Consider the following 20,491-nt stretch of genomic DNA (forward strand, 5'->3'; position numbering starts at 1 on the left):
ATTTTTAAAGACATATTTTACTAATCTATAAATTAACATTTGAAATTTCAAAACCAGTTTTGAGTTTTAACATTACATTCTTAGAAAAGTATTAAAAAGATGACCAAGGCTTGCTTTTATATCCAGCAAGATAATATGGCTCAGATTAATAAAACCTTTCTTACCTGTTCATACGAACTTGTGTAGCAATTCTGTCAAAACACAATGCCACTAGGGAAACATGAGTCACACTCCTACTAGGAGCTGTAGTTGGAGATTCTTCCACTGAGGCTTGTAACAAGCATAAGTTTACCTAACACACACACAAAATTTCAGAACTCACAAGTGAAAAGTTATTACAAACATAAAATATGCATAAAAATGAAAAACTACTGTTAAGAATGGAATACCTATGTATCTGTCAGTGAAGACAAAGTTTATGAATACAGATTCTCATAAAATAATCCTAATTAAATTTTTACTGGATGGATGTGGAACATTTTACTATTATCTAATATTCTGCTTAACTAAACTATCTAGATTACATTAAATCTACATTAGATCACAGGAATAAAACATTTTTTAATAATATGCACTGTTCTACCATTATTTACGTTGGTAACTAAAAACGACAAACACCATCAAAACGCTCTCCTCTTTCAGGAAAAAAGTTTTAAATATTAAATGGTTACCTTTGGTATGCTAACATTAGTCTGAAGTCCTTTAATTGTTACATTATCTTGCTTCATTGTAAGATTGGTCTGTGCTTGTCCTTGGTCAGTCGTTCCTATTGGAGGGTGCTCAGTTTTTGTTCCTCTAACATCTTGTTTGGAAGATAACTAAACAGATCATAAGTGAATTTATTTCAAAAGCTTTTCATACCTTCCACATCATCCACAACAGCAACTCACTTATTCACTCTGCCCCTCTATGCCCATCTATGTGCCAGCTGTGTTCTAGTTTTACATCCCACCTTAAAATCCAAACCTTTGATAATCTAGGAAATAGACTGATAGCATCAGGGCTGAGAAAAGTAATACATATTAAAGTAAAATCAGCCTACAGAGAAAAAGAAAAAATGATATAGTAATTACAGGTATTTTTTAAGATCACTAAACTCTACTGACCTAAAAGCAAACTTGGTTTCTGATAATTGGCCCGTTTTTTGCTAGGAATATTTTCAAATTTCTTTTTTTCATTCATCTACTCTATCATATGAAATGTCAATATATATTAAACAAACAGTTGACTAAAATAATCAGTCTCACTTTCACCTCTCTTCTGGTCCCTATATAATACAGATAAATTTGAACATCAAATGGAGAAGCTCTGGAAGAGCACTGGGATATGACTGCTAAGCAACTGGCTTCGTGGCTAGAACCACAATGTAAGCAGACCATCACACAATGAGAGGTAGTGACTTGATTCATTAACGAGGAAAATCTCAAACGTAATATTAAGAGGCCAGGCGCGGTGGCTCACGCCTATAATCCCAGCACTTTGGCAGGTCGAGGCAAGTGGATCATGAGGTCATCGAGACCATCCTGGTCAACATGGTGAAACCTCGTCTCTACTAAAAATACAAAAAATTAGCTGGACATGGTGGCGCGTGCCTGTAATCCCAGCTACTCTCAGGAGGTTGAGGCAGGAGAATTGCCTGAACCCAGGAGGCGGAGGTTGCGGTGAGCCGAGATCGTGCCATTGCACTCCAGCCTGGGTAACAAGAGCGAAACTCCGTCTCAAAAAAAAAAAAAAAAAGTAATATTAAGATACAAGTCATCTAATCATAGAGGAAAATCAAAATATAAGCAGCTGTCTTAGAAAAGCAAGGTGTCAGTCCAAAAGAATATTCATTCACTTAGGGCTAAAGCTCTTTAGAAAAGGCTTGGAACTAAGCTGCTTCTGAAATAAAAGAAACAAATAAAGCTATTTAATATATTTTTAAGTAAATGTTTTTAATACTATTCAATCCACAGTACAGTTATATGTCCTATCTTTTATGGAGCCAATGACATATAAAGGCTTTTAGAATATGTCCATATATTCTGATTTAACTTGTAACGAAAATTTTGATCCATTCAAGTTTTTCAAGTTTGAATATTCCATACACATGATAAATTGAATATTTTCACGATAATATTCAATTTATCATGTGTATACTATGCCCAGTAAATTAAAAAATTCTTACATTTTCTGAGAAGGTAGTCTTGCTATTTTGGACTGCTTCCCTGAGAACTTTGGCATGAAGATCATCTACAATTGCAGCTGGATGTCGGGTACTAGCACAATGAACCATTGCTTCAATATATCTGAGGGAAAAAAACAGTAAATGAAATATTTAAATGTCATTAATCCTACAACTTAGCTTATGTAAACATATCATGAAACACAGCACCATTTGAATATGTACAACAATCGCTCAACATTGAAATGAGAATGTCTAAGCCACATATTTAGAAATTACACAAGGGAAACATTTCTGAGGTTATCCCTACCATCACCATCCTCACCCCAAGATGAAGTGTTCCAGATTGGGCAATGATCTTTTCTTTAACAAACTCCTGAAGAAGATTTCCTGTGTTTGTCATTTAAACAATATCTCATAAGAATCTTAACAGTGTAAACTATCAAAGAAAACTATGTGCTTTTGCAGGAAAAGGAAGATTTTCATGAAAGTTCATCTCCACTGAACCCCTTTTCTCAACTGTTTCCACACCACTTTCATTATGTTTCATTCTCATTTTTATTCATGTTAGCTTCATATAATAATGTATATTATATTATTGCAGTATAACAACAAATTTGAATATACAGTCAGCTCTCCATATCTGTGGGTTCCAAATCCACACATTTAACCAAGTGCAGACTGAAAATACAGTATTTGTGGAATGTAGAACCCACCAATACAGAAGGCTGACATTTTATCTGTGGGTTCCATACGGCCAACTTGCAGGCTTGAGCAACTGTAGATTTTGGTATCCATAGGTGTCCTGGAACCAATATCCGACAGATATGGAGGAACAACTGTAATTATTTAGGCTGAGAAAGTAGCAAATGATAACTAACTGAAACACAGATATTTTCATTTTTATTCAATCAAAACAGCTATCAATCATCCTCTATATGAACATAATATATCACATATAATTGTAATTATCAACAATCTTCTATATGAACATACCATATTACATATACTCATCATATCACACAGAGTAACCACTGTATAAAGCAATAATTGTATTTTTAGACAAAATCAATACCTGTCTAAAGCTTCAGCCACCAGGGGACTCAAAACGATATCAACAGTTCCTTTTACTTCAACTATGGCTGTTGTCCTGGTCTGGGACACTGGTTGATCCAGGGTCCACTCTTCGGTTAATGTTTCATCATCTGTGTTATCAGTGAGTTTTTTATCCAACGGAGTATATGGTGTACTGTACAATTTAACAAGCAAATCATGTATTAAAAAGACCATGAATTAGAAGTTGGGGCTTCCTTAAGATAGTGAACAAACGTATTCATTATAATTAAAAATTTTATGTAATTGGACTTGATTTTTTTGAGTCTCACTCTGTCACCTAGGCTGGAGTGCAGTGGTGCAATCTTGGCTCACTGCAACCTCCTCCTCCCAAGTAGCTGGGATTACAGGCGTGTGCCACCATGCCTGGCTAATTTTTTTTGTATTTTTAGTAGAGATGGGGTTTTGCCATGTTGGCCAGGCTGGTCTCAAATTCCTGGCCTCAACTGATCTGCAAGCCATGGCCTCCCAAAGTGCTGGGATTGCAGGTGTGAACCCCATGCTTGGCCTAGACTTGACATTTTATGTCCCAAAGACTTTTCAAAGACAGGCCAAAAGAAGCATTAAAATGCCAAATCTTGATCAAAGATGGCTAATACATCAAATGAGAAAACTTTTTTGATATATTTACCTGATGCTCCTTTTCTAAATTATGAAAAACATGATACTGAATTCTTATTAGTCACCAATTTTGATATGCCAAGTTATAGCATGCTGAATACATATTATTCAAATGCTACTGACTACTTATAAATGTAGCCAAAGCCGTGGCAGACAAAGAGCTGAATTATTTTGGTAATTTATTCTTAATATAAAGTCCATACTCAAATAAACTATGATTATTACTCAGAATAAACCCTACCCATCTTATAATCAAGGAAGAATGACTTTAAAAGTATGTTATTTTTACTTACTTTGAAGTTGATCCTGAAAGTTGCATGCCTCTGTCTAGCAAAGAATTAGCTGTGAGCCCCTGCTTGATAACCTAGAATATAAAATACTATAGTCTAGATTTTTAATATTTCTCGAATTGTATAATATCAACTGATATATGTAAATATCTGAATTACCTAATATGATTTTGTTATATTTGATATAAATGTTTAACAGACAAATTGAGCAAATCAAAGAATACATTCAATTGGCAGTTGCACTTTGTTGATTCAAATAAATGGCAGAGCAGGGCTGTGAGAGTAAAAGACTACAACTAAAATTGAAAGCAAGTGTTTCAAATGTCTTTTCTCCACAGTTCGTTTTTAAATTGAGTTTTTTCTCAAGCTAATTTCAGTCTTCTCTTAGCACAAACAATTTTTGAGTAGGGAAAAAGAGCCGCAGAAACATTAAACTATAGGAATAACTAGTCTTGTATTTTATATCCATAAATGATAACAAGGAAAATAAACAAATGAACCTAACCAAATTGAACCTTTACAAATGCTAGTCAGTATTTAGACTTAATGGAGAAAAATAACTTTCTTACCTCCCAGGTTATTCTTCCCGCCCCCCTCCCAATTACCCCAGCCATTCCACTCTGGTAACCATCATTCTACTCTCTCCATCTATAAGAGCCTGCTTAGATTCCACATGAGTGAAATCATGAGGTATTTGTCTTTTATTGCCTTACTTATTTCACTTAACATAATGTCCTCCAGATTCATCCATATTACCACAAATGACAGGATTTCCTTCTTTTTTTATGGCTGAAGAGTATTCCATTGTGTATATCTACCACATTTTCTTTGTCTATTCACTGATGAACATTTAGGTTGATTTCATATATTAGCTATTTTGAATAGTGTTTTAATTAACATAGGAGTACAGACATCTCTTTAATAAACTGAATTAATTGCCTTTGGATATTATCCAGTAGTAGGATTGCTGGATAATATGGAAATCTATTTTTAATTTTTTTGAGGAATCTCCATACTATTCTTCATAATCGCTACACTAATTTAATTTACACTTCCACCAACAGTGCATAGGGTTCCCTTTTCTCTACATCCTTGCCAATACATGTTATTTTTTGTCTTTCTGATAACAGCCTATGTTCTATTTTTGAAGCTAAAGATATTAATTCCTTGACCTATCTTCTCTAGAGATTTGACTGCCTAATCAAACTAGAAAGATTTATTTAAAATACTGAATAATTACATCCTCTCAGGTACTATTCTGCATAAGTACCATTCAGTTTTGAACTGGAAAATTCATATACCAACATATTTCCACATGGAATAAAAAAGAACATTTTGAAATCTTAGCACAGGCAATTGGTTTTAGGCAAGATAAGAAAATAGTACAATCTTAAAAACAAAATTTTCTAACTGTCACTAACGTTTCTTTTTCCTTCAATATATATTAATCAAATGCCTACATAATCTATGAGAAAATTCAACTCCATGTATCATGTCCCATCATAACTAATAGTTTTAAGTCCAAGCCCTGGTCGTTTCTTGTACAGACTACTCCAACAGTCTCCTAGGTGATCACCCCAATTCCTCTCTTGCTTAATGACAATTCAATTCTACTTAGTATCAAAGTACATGAGATCATATCATATTTCCTTAAAACCCTGAAGAGTTAATAAATGAAACGAAAATAAAATTCAAACTCCTGATGCCATGGTCTGTAAGCTCTGAATGATCTGGTCGTTGTTTAGGTCTCCAGCCTCATTATGAGCAAGTCTCTCCACTCACTATTTCTCAGGCATGCTGACCTCGTACCCTCTTCAGGGCTGTAGGAAGGCGGTTGCCTCTGCCTGGAATGCAGTGCCCCTAGGTCTTCCTATCTTCAATTCTTCCTCATACTTCAAATTTCAGTTCAAATATTATCTCCTCAGATAGACGTTTCATCTCAATACAATCTAGGTAGCCCTACCCCTTGTTATTTTCTATCCCGGCATCCCTTAGTTAATCATCATAGACTCTTCTCAATTTGTAATTATATATTTATCTATCTATCTATTGTCAGTCTTCCACCTCTAAACCACAAGCTCCATATCCATTTCCCTCACCACTGTACATCAAATGCCTTGTACACAATAGTACATAATATCTGAATTAAGAATAATTAAATAAGCATTTAGACACTTCAAATAAATATGGTATTTCATATTGGCTATAACCACTAAATTTATTTTGAGGTATTTTTAGTTTACCTAAAAAATTCTGTAATGCATATTCAGAATACATTACAGAAATGCCCAATAACCATATTCATACTGAATTATAATAACTCAAATGTCAAGTAAGTGGACAAGGAAGGCTTTTCATGGAAAGAGTTATGAATAAAAAGAACACTAATAAAAGCAGCCTCAAAATTTTATTTTTAAGACACAGAAATATTAATTCAGAGAGACTTGATCCTAATCTTAGAGTATAGACACAGAATATGCGTTGATTAGATTAAAGCAGTGGCAATCAACTCATAAACCACTCCTCAATTTAATTTACTTAAATTTCTAATATTCCTCAATAACTCTGTGACCTGTCATACATAAAGCCATGGCTTCAGAAAGTTTATCTCTTAGAAAGGTAGCTAAAAAGAATGAGAGTAATTATGAAAACAATTTCTTAAAAATCGATTTTTCTAAATAAATTTATCAATGGAAACTAATGATTTGGTTTATACCTTAAAAGTTGGAACAGAAAGCTGTTCAAATGATGATGAACTTTCTTCACTGGTTGGTGTATCCAGATCAAGGGGACGATGCAATGAGGACTTAGAGGTTCTTTTGTTGGTTGGGTGCTTAACTGACCAATTGATTACCTGAAACTGAGTAAGGTAAGTCTGATAACAATTCATCACGGGTTGTTGCGGAGTAATCTGTTCACTCTCCACTGTTTTCTCACCTTCTACAATATATAGATGCTCTATAACATCATCGTCTCCACCTAATGCAGAAACAAATGAAGCCTGAGAAGGATGAGTTTTGAATGGCAGAGTTCGGGAATCCTGAATGCTTTCTCCATGTCCAGTAAGTGGTCCTTCTACACTGTGATATATGGAACCCCTACTGTAGTCAATCTGCTGGGTTTGCTTTTTCTTCTTTTTTCTACCTGGATAAGTTCCAGGGCCTTCATCACTGCTAATGGGTTCAAACTCCTCAGCAGCAGAAAAGTAGGCTTCACTATCAGCCATTGACATGCTGGAATCCATTGATCGATACTGATGAAATGAATTAGAGTCTGCTGATGGTGTATACGGGAATGAACCAAAACTTCTCCTTTGCTTTGGTGAGTCTAGTACATTTTCATCACTTCGAGAGACATCACTACTAAACTGGACTCCAACTGTTACAGGCTGCTTGTCCCCATAGAAAGCAGCAGTAAGACTCTTAGTACTTCCAAGTCGGGTGGAACAGACAGAGGCTTGCCGTTTCAAGGGAGATCTAAGAGGAGATTGACCTACTGACTTATCCTGAGTATTAGGAGACACAGGGCTGTTTCCTGAAATTTCAGTAGGGATACTAAAACAGAAAGAAAAGCTATTACCATTTTCTATACATCATAAAATGTAAGCATAAAAAGAAGTACCAGTAAAAATCCTTTTAGTAATTTTAATCATGTATTTTACAAATAAAAGAAAATCTAAGCCAGGTGGGCAGATCACAAGGTCAGGAGTTCAAGACCAGCCTGGCCAACATGGCAAAACCCCCGTCTCTACTAAAAATACAAAAAATTAGCCAAGCATGGTGGCGCATGCCTGTAATCTCAGCTACTCAGGAGGCTGAGGCAGGAGAATTGCTTGAACCTGGGAAGCAGAGGTTGCAGTGAGCTGAGACTGCGCCACTGCACTCCAGCCTAGGTGACAGAGCAAGACTCCATCTCAAAAAAAAAAAAAGGAAAAAAAGAAATCTAAAATTTTACAATAAAATACTCAAAGTAACAAAACAGTACAATATGTGTTCATACCCCCATTAGTTCCACAAGTTTTTGAGGTAGCTTAAAACACAATGAAAACTGAAAGAAACTCCAGAATGTAACCTTCTATCCATAATCCATGGACACTAATGCATTTATAAAGGTTTCTTTTTCTTTCACATCCTTTAAAATATTGTCCAATAAAATATACCAGGCGCATTTGATTGAAGGAGACAAGAGGAAGAAGTTATACATAACCTCAGTGTTTCTGACTTCAGCAACTGATGTAGTAGTGCCATTTAGTAAGGCAGAACAGTGAAGAATGATAGGAATAAGGCCATTTTAAATATGTTGAATTTGAAGTCTCCATGAAACATCCAAGTAGATATATCAAGAAGGTGTTTAGGCCTTAGGAACAAAGGTTTTGGTTGGAGTTTTGTATTTAAAAGATGTTAGCTAGAGAACATAATTGAAAGCAGTTACTGAGACTCCCTAGGGAAATAGTATAGAATGAGTGGAGAAAAAAAGAGACATGCGACAAAGGGCAAGCTATAAAAGGAAGAGAAAAAAGAAAGGAGGAAGAAATGGAGGACATGACAATGGAGACTGAGAAGGAATAGCCAAGGAGGTGGGAGGAAATTTTGAAAAATGCTATCAAACCAAGAGGAAAGTTTGATTCAAGAAGGGAGTGGCCAACTATTAAGGCGCCAAAAGGAGGAACAAAAAAAGTATCCATTAGACTAGAAGGATAATATGTGAATGTTAACAATGATTCACTGTGAGTGGTGGGATGACAAGAAACTTCTACTTTTCATTACACTTTCTTGTACTTTCCTCATATCTGGAAAGAATATATGTGTATGGCTTTTATAATCAGAAAGACAAGAGCAAACTAACATTTCAAAGTATGTTCAGATATACAGGAAACAATTTTTTAAAGTGGGGGAATGGACAGGGAAGAGGTTTTTCTTGCCACAATTTTAAACACAGAATCCTATTTATGATCAGGATTCTAAATCTAAGCGAATACTGACCTTGTTTGGCCATCATCTCTTTTTGTCCCATGCAAGAACTCTTTTTGAACCAAATGGTCATCAGCAACAGATGGACTTTCCTTTTCACCAGCCAACAAAGGCTGTGCAGCACTAGAACTACTATTCTCTTCTGAGGAAGAAGATGAACTATGAGATCGTAATGGTACTTGAAGACTAAGGTGCTGAGTTTTTCTCTCTACTTCTATTCCCACTGATTTGTTTTCCCATTCCTTCCTCTTCATGCCATTCATATTACCTAAACAAAAAAAAGGTGAGTTAAGTGAACATACAAATTTCAAAAGCAATTTATGAAAAACATGGCAATTTAATTCCATTTTTAAGTATAATCATTTTTAAAAAGTCAAGTATCTAATTTCACATAGCAATTTGTTAAATATTTTAGAAATATATCTACATTAAGTATACATCCCAGGTCCATAAACAGTGAATTTTTTCTTCTTTTTAAATCTTTTATTGGAAAATTTACAAATTTACAGAAAATTTTCAAGAATAGTACAAAGAACACCATATATATTCTACTTAGATTTACTTATTTTATATTTTTCCCCTTTTGCTCTAAAAGTTCAATATTGACAGGGACTGTATCATTTTTCATTCACTGATGTATCTCTAGTGCCTAGAACAATGACTCATATACAGAAAGCACTCAATAAATGGTTCTGTGAATGAATAAATAATGACTTTAGGACCAGAGTGAAGCACCACTGTTTCAGAGTTTCAAAAAGAGCTCTGTGATGTGTTACATAAATTGAGGGGCTGGGGGAAATAAACAGAGAATACTATAGCTGCCTAGATTCATAAAATTTAACTTTTGCTCAACTTCCCCTCACCTCCTACCATCCCTGTTTTACCCAAGAAAAAGAAACCTGCTAATGGAGAAAATATCTCCCTGAACAGAATGCAGTTCTAGTGGCATTCAAGGGGTAAGAGTCGTAAACTTAGAATGCTATTTACTTTTAGTACCACAAATGTAAAATAGAGCAAGGAAAGTCAAAAGAAAAATGGTCTTGATTCACTTCTAAGAGATATAGGAGCGTAGTGTTCACTGACCTTCCAAGTAGATCTTAATTCTACACATATGCCCTCCTTGATTTTATCCTGACACTGTGTCTATACTCCATTCCTGGATGACTCAACAATCAGAAACCCAGGTACATATGTAGTGGTTATTCCCAACCTTCCATAAATTGTTTTCATAATTACTCTCATTCTGAACTTGTTTTCATAATTACTCTCATTCTTCTTGTCCATAAGGACAAGAAACTGATGGCAATTCAGCAATTACAACTCACTACTAAGAGAATCACCAAGTGATACAGACACTTCCTATTATACATTGTAAGAATTTTACTTTCTTCAATGTTAGAAAGAGAATTTACTATTTTCCTCCTTTCACCCCATGTAAAAATTTCCTGCAAATATTCTTTCTTGAGTTTGTGATAGTTAATCTTTGAAAATCAAGCAATCTTTATAATTACTGCCAGTTGTAGCACAGTAGAGAGAACAAGAAAGTGGCTTCAGTGGCCCTGATTCTAGTTTCTTCTCAGTCATACTTGGCTGTTATTACATCATGCAACTCAGTCTCAGTGACAAGCCTGTTTCTTTACTACAAAACAAGGATAATATCCACCTTACATGATAGCTTGGGGATTAAATGAGAAAATGTCCGTGTAAACCTTTAAAAATGAACATTATTCAAATGTAAAAAAGTTACGTAAAAAGACAGCTAAATTATTAAAATCTATCTTATCACTTAAATGCCAAGAAATTTTGGTGTGCTGATTTTATAAGATAATCTGCTCTCATTCTAGTAAACCTGCAGAAGTAAAATGATGTTAAAATAAAATGTACACACTTATTACTACTCAGTAAAAAATCATTTAAACAGGAATTTAGCATATGTAGTCCAGCTGTTTCCTCTAAGAGTTCCTATAAATGGGAAAGCAATCTGATAAACTCTTAAAGGTAAAATTATCTCTTTCCTATCTTTTTTTGTCTACTGATAAAAGGCAGCCATAAATTAATGTTTTTAAATTAATTAAGGGGAAATGGCTAAATATTGGTCAAGTATCAAGACTTTTCTACATTTAACATCTTCACAGCATGGCAACTTAAGAAGTAAATATTGCACTGAACTGTAGGAACACATAACTAAAAAAAATCCAGAGGAAAATCTGTTTCTGAAGCCTCTGGAGAAAAGACCCTAGGTAAATCTAAATATAATACACTTAAAGCCACTCTTCACTGCTTGTACCAAACTGGTGTATTTGCAGAGTTATGCTAAAGATTCTAAGGAAAGACTGGAGTTCTTTTCTTGACATGTTTAATTTTACTGATAAGGAAACTATTTTGCAAAAATAATTGGTAACGTAGGGGCCAACAGAATAAATATTACTATTGAAAAGTTTTCCTATAAAAGCAAGCTGGTCAAACAACTTGTTACCTTAAAGCACAGCTATTCCTAAGTGTTTATCTGAATGCTCTGTTACAGGAAAATAACAATAGGGAAGGAAATATTTAGAATAAACTTTGTGAGGAAAGCCACCCACATCAACAACAGAAGATTTGAATAGCAGACCTACTTTTGCTGTATAACTCTGAGAAAGTCACTAGTTTTATCTGGCTGTAGTTAAGTCATGCGCAAAACAAAGGCAGATTATACTAAACCCTATTCATAAGACTACACAAAATAAATTGAGTTGAACAGAGTAACACTGAATTTCTCCCAGAAAAGCAGAGGGATAAAGAAAATCAACAATTAGCAGAAGTGATGAAACATTTTATTACCATCTATAATTTTGGGAATTTCTTTAGTAATTATCCATTCTCCAGGCTGTAGCAGAGACTGTCCATAATACATATCAGACTCTGTACTTGTGCTTGAAAATGCAGAGCTACTGGAAGGTGTCAATTCTTCAAGTTTGAAGAAATCTAGGCCAGTTATTGTGCCACCGAAGAATCTGCAGCCACCGAGACAACCACATTTGTTTCTACACCTCTTATTCTTCAGGATATCATCTGGCCACAAAAACCACAACCTAAACAGAACCCAAAAGAAAACAAAAAACAAACTCATTAAGAAATAAAAAACTTTTTGGTATATATTAAATATAAGTTAGTTGTTAATATTTTTAAAAGACAAAGTAAACACAAAGGTTTATTCCTACTATTGTTTCTCTTTTTAAATCATTTGCCTTTCTAAAAAACACAGTCTTACCAGAGCAAGTGAGATGGAAATAAGCAGAATCAATAATAATAGAGATATTGCATACATTAAAAAGCCCAAAGCATTTTTTAAAAAAGCAAATATAAAAATCAGACATTTAAATCCAGTTTTACAATGTAGTAAACATTCTCAAAAAGACTAAAATTTTAAGACATTAATCCAAAAACAGACAAAACTATTAGCATAGATTATGCTTGATAGCTCATTACCTTTAGCATTTCAGGGCCTATTTCACATTGGAAATATAAAACACTAAAAAATTACAAATATGGAGCAAGTAAGAAATTTTTTCTCAATAAAATTAAAATAATGAACTACTCCACCTTTTGGAGAAAAACAATATCCAGGTCTACTCCCTTGTAATAAGGACTACAGATAAAGCATTAAAAATGTATGTAAACTTCAGGTTCTGTATAAGTGACTCACAGATCTGTCAGTCTTTATTAACTACCCTCCTTTCTTAAAAAATATTATATAATAGAAATCTGTGAGATATATCTTTATTCCTTTTTTACTTTAATAAATTCCCTCATATTTATAGTCTGTTTTTCTAAGAATTTTTACATATATTATCTCCTTGGATTCTCAAGACCCTCACAGGGAGACAGAATAGGAATCATCACCTTCATTATACATCCATTAATTTGTATTTCTTGAACATATCAATTAAGTGCCTAGTGCCAGGCTAAGCAAAACTGATACAGTCTTTATCTATATGAAGTTTACAATACAGAGACAAAGACAAACAGTAAACAAAAAAATAACTAATCATAAATTGTATTAAATGTTATGAGGTGGTAAACAGGGTGTTGTGACAAAGAAAATAGGAAGAATCTTTTAAAAAGTAACATTTGAGAAATTAAAGATGAGGTGGAACAACTTAGAAGTGGAACACCAATCTAGAGAAGACAGAAAAATGTATGAGTAGGCCTTAAGATGAGGAGGCGCTTGAGGTTACTTCAATCCAGTGTTATCCATTTCAAATCACTTCTGTATTTTAAAGTATTAAGTCAAGCAGCAAAGGTATCTTAAAACACCATCAAAATAAAATAACTTATATATATAATAGACATTTTTTTACTTCATTTGCAAAGCAAAAGCTTGGTAGAATGCATGGCTTTGAGTCTGCTAGACCTAAGTTCAAATTCTAGCTGTGCCACTTATTAACTCTAGAACTTCAGACAAGTTAACATCTCTAAGCCTCAGTTTCCTCATCTGCAAAATGATGGTATGATATATCTAATAAGATCATTGTGAGGATAAAATGGCATTAACACGTGTAAAGCACCTGATGCAAAACCTGGACTATAGAAGTTACTCAATAAACATTAGCTCCCCTTTCCTATATTTGTATAATCCAATGCACTACTTCTCAAATGTTAGCTTGTATTAGAATCAACTGAATGGCTTGCTAAACTACAGGTGTCTGGGCTCCACCCCTAGGTTTCTGATTGAGGTCTAGAAAGGCCTGATTATGTATATTTCTATTAAGTTCTAAGGAGATGTTGATGCCGGTGGTTTGCAAACCGTATTTTTAAGAAACATTAATCTAATGAAACTAATGGCCTATATATCCAGTAGGTTTTCCAGTAATATCAGGAATGAATATACTTTTCTCTAAAACTCCTGGGAATCCAATATGCAAAAAAGCAGCCAAAGCTGAAGGTCAATGAGTTACCATATGGGAGAGGCAATTCATCATAAGCCCTAAGAATCCCTACATGTTCCTGGTGGGTATGCCACGAATGCAAGCTCTGTCCAGGCCATTTCTCAGGGCTGTGTTTGGAGCAAGCAACTGTGAGGATTAAGGTAATGTTTCTCTCTGGAAAAGAGTAGGCTTGCTTCCACTTACTATAAAAATAGGAAGATTCACTAAATTCAGTGTTCCTCTTTTTTAATGTAACCCACTTTATGCACGTATTCATTGATAGGCTTTTTTTTTTTTCTGAGACTGAGTCTCACTCTGTTTCCCAGGCTGGAGTGCAGTGATGCAATCTTGGCTCACTGCAACCTCCGCCTCCCAGGTTCCAGCGATTCTCCTGCCTCAGCCTCCTGAGTAGCTGGAACTACATTATCCCCTACAGGACTCAGGGAAAAGTTTGCTAGATTTAGCAAATAAAATACAAACAAAAATAAGTTTGTTCTATGCAATATGGGAGACATACTTATACTAAAATGTGTTTTGTTGTTTATCTGAAAGTTAAATTTAACTGGGCATCCTGTATTTTATCTGGCAACTCTACTTGGGGGGCACAGAGAACCAACCCACCAACACGTGACTGGCTACCACTCTTGCTGTGAGTAATACGATCTCTGATCAGAGAAGTTGTGTATTTTGCCAGCACCCACGAAATTGTAACAGGCTAACTTGTTCACTTGTAAGAAAGATAAAAACCCCAGACTTGACAATTTTTGATAAACTACAGCACTGAAACCAACCTAAATGAGCTACTTGGAGCAACCTGAGTCACCTGAAGCAAGCTCCTTAGCTCCATTAGCACCTTGCTCTACCACCTAACCTAATCAAAGACAGGCATTTGGTTCACACTAAGTGGCTTCCTGAGCAATAAAATAACAAAGAAATCCAATTTCTTTTACACAATATTCTTCACACGTGAGCTTTCGTACGCAGCTATATGTCAAATCTTCTTCAATTAATTTAAAAGATTAATGTATTATCAATAAAAATCTCAACAGTTTCTTTTTCTTAACTAGAAAAATTGTCCTCAAGTTCTCTTGGGAAAGTTTACAGATGATAATAACTAATCGTTTTGTAAAACAGAGAAATTAATATTTGTTAGGTATAAATTTTTCCCTCTGTATTCGAATAGGTATTTGCAGAAAAAGCAACTTACCTCCTTACCTAGACTAATACACACATGCACCTCATATAAAATCCAGATGGATTTGAGTTTTATATGTTAACAAGAAAAAGAAAAAAAATAATACAGATGCTATCTGATTACTAGTAAAAGAATGGTTTTCTCAAATTAGCAACTGACGTATTTGAATGTATAAAACTAAAGTCATATATGAAAATAAAAACAAAATTAAAAGGTAAAACAAACTAAAATACTAGCAACAGAGATCACAAAAAGGGTGACTACCTTTAAAAACCTTTTAAAAATTGAAAACCACCAAGACCCCAGTAAGTAAATGTACACAGAATATAAACATTCTATTCACAAGTGAAGAAACTGAAATCAGATAACAAATGTGTTTTTTAAAGTATTAATTTCAGAAATATATAAATGCAAAAGAAAGAGATGCCACCTTTCACTTACTAGAAAACACTCAAAAGGTAGCAAAGGTGCAAGGAGACAGGGACTATCTAAAAAGCTATTGGGGATATAAACTGAAATAATTTCTGGCAAGTAATTTGGGAATGCATATGAAAAGTCTTAATTTTTAACTCATTCATACTCCCTTCCAGAAAATTAGGTAAAGGAGACAGCCAGAAAGCATGGAAATATATTTTATGTGCCAAAATGTTCCTCTTACTATCATTCATAATGGGAAATTTAGAAACAATCCAAATATTTAATATAAGGGCAATGGCTAAATAAAACATGTTGTGTCTTTTTGGTAATGTATTATCATTTGTTTAAAAGTATCTTTATAAAATGTTTAATCATGTGGCCAGATGCTTTGGATATAAGTTTAATACAAATATGCAGAATTTTAAAATGTAAATGCAGGATGATTTCAAGCATTTAAAAAACACAGCAAAATCCTAGAGAGAAATATGATAAAACATCATGTGGTGAGGTTATGATCATTATTTTCCTTTGTTTCTTAACAGTTTCCTATATTTTTAGAATTAGCACATATTAAATATACAACGGGGCAAGATGGGGATAGAAAAAGTCATACTGTCATTTTAAATGGAAATGATTCAGTAAGAGGCACTGGTAACTTTTTAAAACAGAAATAAAATCATTTCCTAAGGATCAAGGAAATAGGCCTGAGTATCTTTAGTCTTCTCTGTAGTTCTGAAGGCCCATAAAAGGAGTTTTATACAGTAGATGGTAGTAGTACTGTGATTTCTAGCAAAGAATGGTGACTTGAAAGTTGAGAGCTGGGGTGAGAGAGAAAATGTAGTGCTTTACAAACTGTTATTCAGGGACCAGTAACTTAAACTTGTTTCACTGTTGCCATACATGGTATACACTTAGAAACATGTCAGAAAATAATGTTTTATTTCCAACAACTGCACCATCACCAGAGACAAGATATATATTTACTTAAATATCAGGTCCTTATATATTAATTGAGGTGCAGCACAATCAGACTAGGTCTTTATTTAAAATATTCTTAGTCCATTCTCTCAATAGAATTTCCTCTGTAATTATCTAGTTGCTTTCATCTGAACAGCAGACTGACACCATTCTTAAAATTTTCACTTACCTCTTAGTTCTGGCATCATGAGTTTCTAAGAAATGTCTTTGTGCCTCATGTTTAGAATGATGGTCAGCAGCTAAAGCAATATCAACAGTAATAAGTCCTAAATTGGCTGACCCAGCTTCAAGCCAATAGGCCCTCCGTAGCACTGCAGGCTGAAGTCCAATTCTGCAATTATTTACTTGTTCAATGTACTGTCTCACTTGAAAATCCTGAATTGCAGCACTGATTCCTTCCCCAACCGACTGATTGTGGAGATTACAGTTTGCAACTCGAATTGCACCCATCTAAAATTGAATGAAGAAAATGAAACAGAACTGTAATTTCTCTATTTTTAAGTAGTAGCCTACACTACAAAATAGGTGATCATTTCAAATAGAGTACAACATAAGTGGAAGGAGAAAATAAAGGAAAAAGAAATAAGGGAAAAATGGGAAAGGGACATAAAGGGAAAAGTCAAACACAATAAAAACAAAAATAGATAATTTTTTAAAAAGAAGGTAAAAGGAAAAAAGCAGAAGTCCACAGGCAAATAAGAGAAGCAAATAATGAAAAATCATAGAAACTTAACAAGGCTTGATTTTACACTACAATCCATAAAACAGAGAGGGAAACGAATGTTTTCAGGAACCAGGCAGAAAATATAAATGTATGAATCCTAAAGACATTCAAAAATCAAATCATTTAAAAGCACTACCAGTTTACATCCCTGCCATAAAAACAACCTACTATTTCATATCTCTGCCATAAAGCAATGTTATAAAAATTCAGTTAGAGTAAATAAGTGGTGAAAGTATGCCTTAAAAAAATAATACTGGAAAAGAACATGGATGAGTAACAATTAGAAAGCTATCTCCTAAAATTTTGCAGCAGTCTGTGAAATGACCAAGAAATAGAGGTTTGGTTTAGTAAAAAGGAAAAGGCACTACACTGGTCGAGCAAAACACTTACCTTTATATTTGTAGCACAACCATGCTCAACAATGTAAATATCAGCTCCATCTACTGCTATACGAGTCATAGTATATTTCAAATCATCTGAAGTTGGACAAGGCCCAGGAATACAACTCAACTAAAATAAAAAAGGATTGTACATCTAAATCACCACCATCAACTTATTATTTTGACACTTAAGTCATCTTCTTAAAATAAACACAAAAAATCCAGTTATTGATGTATTTAATTTTTTTAAAATTGGTCTAATTTCATTCTTTTATAATAATAAAATCAGCAAAGTATTATCAATCAGAAAACTATGTATTAGAAAACAATAAGTAAGCATGTACCATTTTTATTCAGAAGGGGTAAGTGGCAAGTCTAATAGACAACACATATACAATTTGTTACTGAAACTCGAAAAAGATAAGTAATAAGTAAACAGTGTCACAGGTTTACAAGAATTATATGAGTTTAGAGTTGTAAGATTTTCTTATAAGTACTCCATACACACAGATGTATTTTCACACACACAAATATATTTATTGTAAATATTATAATGATATCTAAGACAATCCACATACATTTAATTCTTTTTTTACTCCCAAAACACAGATATATAATGTTTACACTGGAAGAAAATGCATATATCACCTCCATCAATAAATTTCTTGAGATGGCAGCCATGAGCAAATTATTGGCCCAATAGCATATAAACGCTCATTAGTGGCTGAGCCAGAACTAGGAACAGATATCTTATACTGTAGTCAATATTCTATAAGGATATATTTCCTCTGGACAAAAAGAGACCTAAACAAACTAAAGTGACAGAATGGAGATCAGTAGTTGCCTGAGGTAGGGGCTGACTGCAAAGACACACAAAGGAATTTTCTAAGGTGAAAGAAATGTTCTGTATCTTCACTGGTGGTAACAGTTACACACGTATATACAGCATTTGTCAAAACTCAAACTGTACAACTTTAAAAGGATGAATTTACTGTATATAAATTATGCCTCAACAAAACAGATTTTTAAAAATTTTAATGCAATATAAAAACTTTACGTTATTAAAAAAAGAAAAAAGAAAAAGGAGGGGGAGGTATCTAAAGGCATGTGTGTATTATCCATAGAAATCTGCCTGCCTGACCTATAACCAAGGAACCAATTCTGTGGAGGCTGCCAATGTGTTTATAATAAGAAAAAATAATTTTATCACCAAGTATAGCTGGTTCCTTTATTGTCAGTATATAAGAATGGGTTACAGATATTTTGGACATAAAAGTAGGATGAACAAATATAATTTGTATAGCAGAAGAATAAAAAAGGAAAGAAACATATAAACTGTTAACTTCTGTGTTCTAGAACCAGAGTAAGTTATTTTTCTTTTTTGAAACCACCATGCTTTCCAGATTTTCTGAAATAACCATACTTCCAAAATCAGAGGGAAAAAATGCCTCCCTCACCAAATTCATAAGGGAGAGTATTAACTGCACAGTAATACTCTGCATTTCATTGCCACTGCACATGGTTTTAGGGATTACCATCTACTTTTTGCAACCCTTTTGAAGATATTGTAATAACCCTTAATGAAGGTGTCACAATGTTGTGAAAAGAGCGTAAGATCTGGAATCAGGAAACCTGACAAATGACCACCCTTGCCAATTATGTTATGGGAGAACTGGCATGTCCAGAGTGGTCTGCAAAGCATGTCCTTGCTTCAATTTCTAAATCTTCTACATAAATATATAGCCACATCCCAACAAGTTAGTAAAATAATGCAATATGACATGAATGTTAGCAGTAAAAACATAAGCAAAATATAATTTTTATAACTCCATTTATTTTTTAATTTGTATGTTTTAATAATTATCTCATATTTCAGATACTTTAAAATGGCTAAGAAATTGAAGAATAATTTTGTTAACTGAAAAAACTAGTTTACTTCATGGTTATGTGTATTTGACTTAAAGCTGGTATCTGAATATTCCATTTTTAAAAATTCATAAATGTTTATAATATTGCTAACATATTTGTTAACATACCTTAGATTCACAGAACCGACGATCAATTCCATGCTGACATATTATTACCGATTTTGGTCTTTCCAGTTCATACTCCCGACATACCACATGAAAAACAAATGTCTGTCCCCACTCCAAGAGGCATGCCAGCTACAGATGATAAGTGACAAATTGACAACACTGTTAGCATTCTAAACAAGTGTTCAGAGTTCAAAAGCTTCTGAAGAATATTAACATAGCTTGAAAGAAGCCAAATACTATCTTAAAACTTCTGCCAAATAAGCAACTTGTTAGCCAATGATTTTTTCTACCTTTATATAATTTATATGCTTATGTTACTTTTCTTTTATGAATGACAAAATGTATTGTCAAAATGAAAACTCATTTCAACTGAAAAATTTCACTTCAGCAACTTTAAAAGCAAATCCTTCTATTCAAGGTTATGTATCTTTTCTCTTATATAGCTAACTGAAATCCTCCACATAGAAAAGCACCTAAAATTCTCTAATCATAAACCAAACTTTCATGTGAAATCTTTGGTTATCTAAATATCACATTGAGCTAGCTACAATTTTTAAAAATCAGGTATTTTGATGATTAAAGCACTTTTGTTTATGTAAATAGAAGCTTAAGTAAGCACATATTATAATTCTTCAAATCTTGAGTTTCTTTTTTTAAAAAAATAATTTTATAATTGATTAGAGCTGTTAAAAATGT

At 33.7% G+C, this 20,491-nt stretch overlaps 1 protein-coding gene across 8 annotated transcripts in view; it reads right to left on the reverse strand.

The window, feature by feature from the left end:
- BLTP1 (bridge-like lipid transfer protein family member 1) overlaps positions 1–20,491 on the reverse strand; it is a 222,180-nt gene that overhangs the window by 124,077 nt on the left and 77,612 nt on the right. For all 8 annotated transcript variants that reach the window (XM_012473015.3, XM_012473016.3, XM_012473017.3 and 5 more), the window contains 11 exons: positions 19,796–19,924; positions 17,770–17,889; positions 16,825–17,105; positions 11,979–12,229; positions 9,171–9,426; positions 6,905–7,742; positions 4,192–4,262; positions 3,240–3,413; positions 2,168–2,288; positions 672–818; positions 165–292 (listed from right to left, as the gene is read on the reverse strand). In XM_012473015.3, the coding sequence (XP_012328438.2) occupies positions 165–292; positions 672–818; positions 2,168–2,288; positions 3,240–3,413; positions 4,192–4,262; positions 6,905–7,742; positions 9,171–9,426; positions 11,979–12,229; positions 16,825–17,105; positions 17,770–17,889; positions 19,796–19,924 (2,516 nt within the window). The remainder of the gene's footprint in view (positions 1–164; positions 293–671; positions 819–2,167; positions 2,289–3,239; positions 3,414–4,191; positions 4,263–6,904; positions 7,743–9,170; positions 9,427–11,978; positions 12,230–16,824; positions 17,106–17,769; positions 17,890–19,795; positions 19,925–20,491) is intronic.

This window comes from Aotus nancymaae, unplaced genomic scaffold (genome assembly GCF_030222135.1).
Source record: "Aotus nancymaae isolate 86718 unplaced genomic scaffold, 86718_ANA_hifiasm-v0.15.2.pri h1tg000033l, whole genome shotgun sequence".
Lineage (NCBI taxonomy): Eukaryota > Metazoa > Chordata > Mammalia > Primates > Aotidae > Aotus > Aotus nancymaae.